The sequence below is a fragment of the Coregonus clupeaformis genome, chromosome 7 (assembly GCF_020615455.1).
Source record: "Coregonus clupeaformis isolate EN_2021a chromosome 7, ASM2061545v1, whole genome shotgun sequence".
NCBI classification, from domain to species: domain Eukaryota; kingdom Metazoa; phylum Chordata; class Actinopteri; order Salmoniformes; family Salmonidae; genus Coregonus; species Coregonus clupeaformis.
In genome coordinates, this window is record NC_059198.1 from 5,070,205 (window position 1) to 5,079,028 (window position 8,824).

At 46.7% G+C, this 8,824-nt stretch overlaps 1 protein-coding gene across 4 annotated transcripts; it reads left to right on the plus strand.

Moving 5' to 3' along the window:
• Positions 1-264: 264 nt before the first annotated feature.
• Positions 265-7,093, plus strand: LOC121568763 (far upstream element-binding protein 2). 4 transcript variants are annotated; one of them, XM_041879172.2, is made up of 18 exons: positions 265-475; positions 1,118-1,223; positions 1,373-1,432; positions 2,027-2,063; positions 2,238-2,296; positions 2,434-2,505; positions 2,619-2,676; positions 2,867-3,038; positions 3,334-3,432; positions 3,582-3,692; positions 3,854-3,956; positions 4,105-4,229; positions 4,591-4,902; positions 5,103-5,197; positions 5,356-5,435; positions 5,968-6,189; positions 6,694-6,860; positions 7,063-7,093. In XM_041879172.2, the coding sequence occupies exons 1-18, from the start codon at positions 344-346 to the stop codon at positions 7,069-7,071; spliced, it is 2,019 nt and encodes a 672-aa protein (XP_041735106.2). In that variant the 5' UTR covers positions 265-343; the 3' UTR covers positions 7,072-7,093. The 4 variants fall into 4 exon arrangements, with proteins under 4 accessions (XP_041735106.2, XP_041735107.2, XP_041735108.2 ...); XM_041879173.2 differs by having other exon boundaries at positions 4,105-4,205; XM_041879174.2 differs by lacking the exons at positions 6,694-6,860; positions 7,063-7,093 and having other exon boundaries at positions 5,902-6,059.
• Positions 7,094-8,824: the final 1,731 nt, after the last annotated feature.

Here is an 8,824-nt window from a genome sequence, read left to right on the forward strand (position 1 = left end):
AGACCATAAACCATTTAGGCACAGACAGTCCCTGTCATTGCAAGATGTGCAGGTTATTTTGACTGCCTTTGACAAAAGTAATCTTCAAAATTATCCAAAACATTGGGGGTTGAAATTAACATTTAGTAATAAAGTGTCTTCAGATAATGTTATTATAACGTTATGTTATTACATTATTTGTAGAAAACTCTTATCTAAACCTTGTTCCCGCCCTTAGTGCTCCATCTCCGGTTGCTTGCCCCTCCCCGAATCTTGATCGTATGACTTCTCGCTCCTGCGCAGTCTGCCCTGGCCTAAACACCACTTTAACTTTCGTATTTTAGTCTCTCTCCCCTCCGCTAACATGTCGGAGTACAGCGCGGTACCGGCACCCGGTGCTGGAGCTCCTCTCGGCGGACATCTAGCTATTGGTATTGGTAACGGTGGCGGAATAAAAAAAGATGCCTTTGCAGACGCGGTACAACGGGCCCGGCAGGTGAGGCAGAAGGGGGAGTCGGTGTAGCTATGCGCGTGAATGCCACTGGGGAGGGGTGAAGAAAATGTGTATCTTGTCTTGTTTCGTGGTTGTTAGCTTGCAAAGCTGCCTAACTATGGTTGGTGAGCAATAAATACTGTTGCCAGTTATGATTATTATAGCTACCTAGCTAGAAGTCAAGTGAATTTGAAGACCCAATTGACTTGCCACTGCAGAAATACCGTTGTTGTTACCAATGCATGCTAGCTAAGTTAGCCATCTCCCAATGTTGTTGTGTTGTTGACTAACGTTAGTACTAACCTAGCTAGCTAGAGCTGGCTGCTTCTGCTGCATGCAAAGACAAAGTCCTGATGATCGACAGGCAGGCTTCGAGCCCTCAGCGTGTCAGTGTTTTTGAGTGCATTCCCAACAAAGTATATATCCCAAGCTAGCCAGCCAACACTGTCAAGTTTGCCCACTTGAGTTGAATTGACATTATTCAGCTCACAAACAATTTAGCATCTCATGTAATATGTGAAGTGGCTTAGCAACGTTAGTTATTACCCAGGACCAGCACAATAAATCAGACAGACATCATCATGTCATGAGATGCTCTTTGAATATCTGTTATGTGTTCAAGTGACTTCAACTTTTGTGCATCAGATTGCTGCCAAGATTGGTGAATGTGCAGGGGTAGTCCCTATGAACAACATCAATGCACCAGACGGCTTTCCCTTCACAGCACAGAAACGACAGCTGGAGGACCCAGGTACACACACACAGGCACTGCTGTGCAGAATCAGGGGACTGTGGAAGGTCCACTGCCAGTGTAAACCTCTGATAACTGGGGTGTGTACACACAGATTATTGTGAGATCAGATTCAACCTTTGTTGTTTACTTGTTTTGTCTTCCAACAGATCAACCGGAGAGCAAGAAAATGGCTTCACAGAGTGACGTTGACTCAGCCACAGCTCTGTGTAAGTAGCTCTTCCTCATGTCCCCTACTACCTACTAAACCTGCTCTGTGTCTTACATGAATGTCAACCCTCTCCCCTGGTCTGTGTCAGTACTGTCCGGCCCCTCTATCCTGGTCTGTGTCCCGAGTGGCGCAGTGGTCTAAGGCACTGCATCGCAGTGCTAGCTGTGCCACTATAGATCCTGGTTCTAATCCAGGCTCTGTCGTAGCCGGCCGCGACCGGGAGACCCACAATTGGCCCAGCGTCGTCCAGGGTAGGGGAGGGAATGGCCTGCAGGGATGTAGCTCAGTTGGTAGAGCATGGTTTTTGCAACGCCAGGGTTGTGGGTTCGATTCCCACGGGGGGTATATGAAAAATAAAAAAATTGTGTATGCACTCACTAACTGTAAGTCGCTCTGGATAAGAGCGTCTGCTAAATGACTAAAATGTACTGTCCAGCCCCTCTCCCCTGGTCTGTGTCGGTATTGTCCGGCCCCTCTTCCCTGGTCTGTCACTGTGAGCATCACCTGTGTTTGTCTTGTCCTCATCTTGCAGTGTGTCAGTAATCTGAGCCCAGTCCTCTTTCTATATCTCTCTCTTTCTTTCCTTTTACAGCCATCGGAGCCCAACTGGCAGCACTGGCCCAGCAGAGGTAAGTCATTAGCATCATTTGATCCATAACACTCCAAGTAGGCCTATAAAATGAAGTGAAATAGCAGTGGGGATTGGAATTACAAATCCATTGTTTTTCAGCAGAAGACTAATGGTGACAATATGTTGCCGATTTGGATAAAGAACTGTTGTGCTTGGCTTCTCTCTCCCACAGTACCAGGCTCACAACCACCTCAGAGGAGTACAGTGTTCCTGATGGAATGGTGGGACTCAGTAAGTGTACTTTCTCCAACATGGTCACCGGATTCATTTTTTTCGTGTTCATGTGTTGAATTTTAACATTACTGGACTCAAATCATGAACATCAGAATCAATAAAAATAACAACTCTCCCCTCTTCCTCTCTTCCAGTCATTGGCCGTGGTGGAGAACAGATCAATAAGATCCAGCAGGAATCGGGCTGCAAGGTTCAGATAGCCCCAGGTGAGGGACTGTGGCAAATATGGCCTTCATAGTCAATGGTTAGGAGCAGAGCTATAGTTTAACTCAATTCATCTGTTTTTATAGTTGTGTGTGTTACTGACTGTTGTTTTCAGACAGTGGAGGTTTACCAGAGAGGAGTGTGTCTCTCACAGGGTCCCCAGACTCCATACAGTAAGTGAGATCCCACTAGCTAATTGTGGCACGTTTGTATTGTTATCACAAGATGCTGTTCACCTCTGGCCACTGAATTTACACACCAGTGTCTTTATATATGGCAAATCTCTGTAGTTCCACAATTAATGTGTGCTATTGCACTCATCGGTTGAGTTGGCCACCCCTCTATCTCTTCCACTCTGACTAGGAAAGCCAAAATTGTATTGGATGAGATTGTGTCTCGGGGGAGGGGCACGCCCCCCTCATCCTTCCACGAGGCGACCAATGGGCAGAGTGGCTCGGGGCAGGAGATGATGATTCCCGCAGGCAAGGCTGGCCTCGTCATCGGCAAGGGAGGGGAGACCATCAAACAGCTACAGGTATATACTGACAGTCAGTCGGCCTCACCAGTAGCCAGAGAAGTGTTCCACAACACATTGATGCGTGCGTTTTGAGATATTGACAGTTTCATCGCAAACAGGCTGTGTGCAGTGATGCAAGTTTATTTTTTGGTTGTTAAATCTGCAGAGCAAGCTTGAAATAAATATAAGCAGGAAACTCGTATCGCATTACACAAGTTTTTCATGGGCCATGTGAGTGAATCATTGCCAAGAGTTGGTTGAGCAGAGCTGACCATGCTGTCTGCCTGTGTATATCTATCTGCGGCGTTGACAGGAGCGAGCAGGAGTGAAGATGATCCTGATTCAAGACGCGTCTCAGGGACCCAACATGGACAAGCCCCTGCGCATCATCGGAGAGCCATACAAAGTCGAGGTAACACAAGGCCTTGCTACAATCTGCATCCCATATTGAATTGGCATGCTGTACTGCAGCTTTTGATGTGCTAGTACCTTTCTGTTCTCCCTAAGGAGGCATTAATAAAGTTGTTTGAATTTGAATATTTGTCCTGTGGGTCTGCTCAGCAAGCCATGGAGTTGGTGCAGGAGATACTGAGGGAGAGGGATCAGCCTGGCTTCGGAGACCGGAACGAGTATGGCTCCCGCATGGGGGGAGGAGGAGGGGGAGCCATGGACGTAAGTGAGAGGGAGCTGTGTGTGTGTGTGTGTGTGTTAGAGAGGGACTCAAATTCCCCATCACAGGTCTGAGGTTTTATGCGTATGACAGCGAGCAACTTCCTATAGCTATCAGTCTCTAATCAATTTGGCACTGTCTAATCTGCTCTCTGATTGGCTAGGTTCCAGTGCCGCGACACTCTGTCGGGGTGGTGATTGGTCGCAACGGGGAGATGATCAAGAAGATTCAGAACGACGCCGGAGTTAGGATACAGTTCAAACCAGGTAAATAATGTTTCATAATCATGTCATATGAACTGCTACTCAACTCATTTACACTGTTTACTCACAGGTTCTGTGATGTCTACTAACAAGCTCTACATACTGTGTGTGGTGTAGCACTAGACTTAGAGGAAATGTCCTGTCTTTGCAGATGATGGTACAGGTCCAGATAAGATGGCCCACATCATGGGCCCACCAGACTGCTGTGACCACGCTGCCCAGATCATCCAGGAGCTACTGCAGAGCATCAGGGTCAGGGAGGAGGGAGGACAGGGGGTACATACCACACACACAGAGTAGTAGAGGATCTGAAAAACAGCCACTGCTCACACGCCAGCTTGGAACTGTTTACAAACAAGTGTATTGGAGCTGCCTTGATGCCATGCCTTGTGGAACATACAACACTCAACGCATTTAGTGAACCACTGGAACGTTGTAAACAAATGGACTCCATAACCCAGACAAATGATAGTCCTAGTGTTAGAGCATTCACATAATTCCCCATACAGGACACATTACTGTTATTAGGAGGCAAATATCCTCATCTTAAACAAACTCTGTCTTACTGACGTCCAGGACCAGGACTTAAATATAAATTGTATTAAGACCCTCTTTCTTCACCCTCCTTCCTTCTCAGGGTCCTCCCGGGCCTCCAGGCATGTCTCCGAGTGGTGGCGGCAGGGGTCGCAGCCGAGGGGGCCAGGGGAGCTGGGGTCCCCCTGGTGGTGGAGGAGGGGAGATGACCTTCTCCATTCCGGCCCACAAGTGTGGCCTGGTGATCGGGCGGGGCGGGGAGAACGTCAAGGCCATCAACCAGCAGACTGGGGCCTTTGTGGAGATCTCCCGCCAGCTGCCCCCCAACGGGGACCCTAACTTCAAGCTCTTTGTCATTCGGGGCTCTCCGCAGCAGATAGACCACGCCAAGCAGCTCATCGAGGACAAGATCGAGGTATGCAGGGTTCCTGCTCAGGGTAAGGAGGAAAGGGCGGAAGGATGGATGGGTTTGTGGTGTTGGGAAACTCATCTGGGGAAATGGACATGATTGCTTCTACGCACAATCAATGGAGTCAAACTGGCCATTGATTTGCTTTGTCTTTTCACCATAGATGTGAACATAATGTCCATGCATTAACTGGTTGTGTTTTGCAGGGTCCTCTCTGTCCTGTTGGTCCAGGTCCTGGTGGACCAGGCCCCATGGGTGCCTATAATCCTGGTCCCTATAACCCAGGACCCCCTGGACCACAGTGAGTGGACACAGAAAAACACATGATGTAGTCATCAGACAATGGCTTTTACTAGCCTCTACTTGCTAAAATTTTCCATTACAGAGATACAATCATTGATTGGACCAATGGAAGTCTGTACTGAGCAGTAACTGGGTTCTCTCTCTCTCTCTCCCCAGTGGTGGTCCTCATGGCTACCCCCCACAGGGCTGGGGCAACACCTACCAGCAGTGGCAGCCCCAAGCACCCCATGACCCCAGTGAGTGACCTGCAACATTGAACTTTCAGACCCTCACTGTTGACAGGGAAATGGTTACATTGAGACTAACTTTCAATGGCCTCTCAATGTTTTCTCTCGCTGTAATCACTTATTTGAAAAGACTGAGAAAGGGAAAGCAATATGAAGTCAACTCCACCTAGCCTACCAGTGGTCTCTTGGAGTTTCCTACCATATAGTCTCCTTGTTGGTTATTTCAAAACAGTGGTTACAACAGAGAGCAGGCTTTAGTTAGCCTGGTCTCAGATCTGTTTCTGCTGTCTCGCAAACTTTATTGTCTGGTGTCACAATGACCATAGGAGTACAGCACAAACTGGGGGCCAGGCTAGCTTTTAGTGGTACATAACCCTGGAACTATTATCAAAATCATCTGTGATGGGAGAATGTCTTTCTGTGTTGGCTATTGATAATAACTTGCCCTATCTCTCTCTGCCCCCTGGTTTCTAAGCACATGCAGGTAGCAGGGCACGCTCAGCCCTATGAGGACCTCACCACCAACTGCCATCTTTTTTAGGCAAGGCAGCCGGCGCCGCGGACCCTAACGCAGCCTGGGCAGCCTATTATGGCCAGTACTACCAGGGAGGGCAGCCAGGGGGAGCAGTGCCCGGCCAGCCCCCCGCCAACCCCACCGCTGGTGGCCCCGCACCCGGAGACCAGCCCCAGGCCAGCCAGACCCCCGGGGGCCAGCCTGACTACACCAAGGCCTGGGAGGAGTACTACAAGAAGATGGGTGTCGGTGAGACCACTGGTCTACTGTAGTTACTATAGAAACACTACTGGTCTACTGTAGTTACTATAGAAACACTACTGGTCTACTGTAGTTACTATAGAAACACTACTGGTCTACTGTAGTTACTATAGAAACACTACTGGTCTACTGTAGTTACTATAGAAACACTACTGGTCTACTGTAGAGCACTATAGTAACACCACAAGAGGAGAGGGAGCAGTTGTTTCCCTCTTAGAATAGGAAAGATGGGCACTGTCTAATTTTGTCATTTTAGACAGTGTCTATCTTTCACATTTAATTTTGTATCGAGGCTTATAGCTGGCTCTACACAACAGATGTTGTGGGCTGTTGACTCTGCTTGACCTTAGATTGCTTTCAAGGTCTAAAATCGTCTGACAAACTTTAATTTTGAAGTGAACCAGCGCTTTAAGAACATTAATCATATTAACATTGTCGATCATAGCATATCTCTTCTTCATCCATAAGACCCCCTCTCTTCTGCTCCCCCAGCCCATGCAGGAGGCTCTGCAGCAGGGCCAGCAGCAGCAGGTGCCCCAGGTGGAGGCCAGCAGGACTACAGTGCAGCCTGGGCAGAGTACTACAGGCAGCAGGCTACTTACTACGGCCAGACAGGACAGGCCCCAGGACAGCCTGCCACCCCTCAGCAAGGCCAGCAGGTAAAGTTACAGTCTGTGTGTACTGTGAGAGTACTCAGATTTGTATATATAACAAGTTGTTTTGTATATTGCGTAGGTGTGTGCGTTCTCTCCTGAGGTGTACTGGCCTGGGTTGCAGTCCGTTTTTGGCGTCCAGGCTGAAGATGTTACTGGTTGTTGTGGAGCTTTGACTCGGTACTCTTACTCTGTTCTTTCTCTCCAGACACAGTGAGAGGCCTCGGCTGAGACTCCTAGAGAGAAAATAAAGAAGACTACTACTACTTCTTAACCCAACCAGTCAACATTTTTTTTTTTCTTCAAGTTTTTGTTCTGAAGGGATTCTGTGCTGGCAGTCCTTTCCCCGTCCCTCCCCTTCCACATCCCCCAACTCACCACTTGTTTCAATAAATATGCGAAGAGAACAAAAAATAAATACAATTCTAGTGCTTTGCCTGTGAGCTGAATAATGGGTTGGATTTCCAGGGCTGTTATCTTTCATTTTGGTTCCCTGAAACCTTCCCTTGTTTTCTCCGTCATCTGTCAATCAAGAACATGAACATGGGAGATTTGAACTCTGAACCATGCTTACGTCCTGAAATGCTCATCACTCACCCAATGAAATCGCACTTCCCAATTGTTTTATTTTATTTACCACAGACAAACTGTCTATTACAGTTACTTCTAGTCCTACACTACTAATACTGCATTTACTGAAATTAACATTGATTTATAAAGATAACATTTAATTACATTAATGGTGAAATGATTAAGAGTGGGAGGTTTTGCTTTTTAAAGGTGATGATTTTAATTGCTCTGTAGTTTGATTTCTCCTTCATTTGGAACATTCCCACCACCCAAGTCGCTTGGTCTCCATACAGTTAGAGTTTTGATTTATGTTCCGTGAATTATATTTTTGATTTCCTTTGTGTGTGTGTGACTGTACAGTGTTAGAATGTGTCCCCACAAGTGATGATAAACGTGCGTGTCTGTGTGAGTGTTTGTGTGGTAGCACAGTGGAAGACTTCAGTGATTGTGGAACGCTAGTTAACATAGCCACGGGTATATCTACAATGGGAAGTTGACTCCTGCATACATCACATAACACTAGGCTGTTTAACTCAACCCTGTTGCACGGGAGACAAATGGTGTTTTAAGTTTTCCTTGATCTGTGACCCGGTGTTTTACGTTTTGGTTTTTATTTTTCAATTGCTTGTTTTGAATAAAGTCCCAATAAAAGATATCCTGACCTCCCACCAGTTAGATCACGTTGTGATGGTAATTGGGACCAGGAGTTTTCCCTGCCCGGGGAAAAACTTTTGGCCCTAGTTATAGGCTTTAACCAGGGCTAGGGTTGCAAAATTCTGTGAACTTTCAATAAATTCCCTGGTTTTCCCAAAATCCCGGTTGGAGGATTCCTGGAATCAGGAGGGAATTAGCAGGAAATCTGGAATCCTCCAACCAGAATATCTTGGAAAGCAGGGAATTTATTGAAATAAATTGAATTTTGAAACCCAAACTAGGGTCCCTTGTTGGGAAAAACTCCTGGCCCTATTCAGAGTGAGTAAAGGCTGCACTGGAATAAACTATTGGTGAAGTCATGCATTGTGTCTCAATAAGATGGCAATCTGTGGTTGTTGAGGTTAACGCCAGGGTCGTGTTCATAAGGGATTAAACGGACTGAAACGGGGAGGGACTACTGGACTTGTCCAATAAAAAGCACTCATTTTCTGTTGCAAAATGTTTTGGTACGATGTGCACTAATGAACATGACCCAGACTTGCAGAAATGTTGAATCACTTAACTATTGAGGAAGAATGGCAGCTTGGGCACTGTATTGGAGTCTGCATTTTGCAGTGCACAGTGTTGATATTGTGAATAAAATGACCACCAGCAGCAATATTCTGTTGAATTAAAAGGGCGAAACGTCAACATGTTTTTTTATTTGTGTGTCCAGTTTTTTTTCTGTCAGTGTGTGTTCCATAATG

What these genes read in the sequence shown, in the direction of transcription:
- LOC121568763 (XM_041879172.2), top strand. Translation starts at nt 344, where the DNA reads ATGTCGGAGTACAGCGCGGTACCGGCACCCGGTGCTGGAGCTCCTCTC. An exon ending in TGATGGAATGGTGGGACTCA is followed by an intron (nt 2,297 to 2,433) that starts GTAAGTGTACTT and finishes CCTCTCTTCCAG; the next exon opens with TCATTGGCCGTGGTGGAGAA. An exon ending in TCATCGAGGACAAGATCGAG is followed by an intron (nt 4,903 to 5,102) that starts GTATGCAGGGTT and finishes TGTGTTTTGCAG; the next exon opens with GGTCCTCTCTGTCCTGTTGG.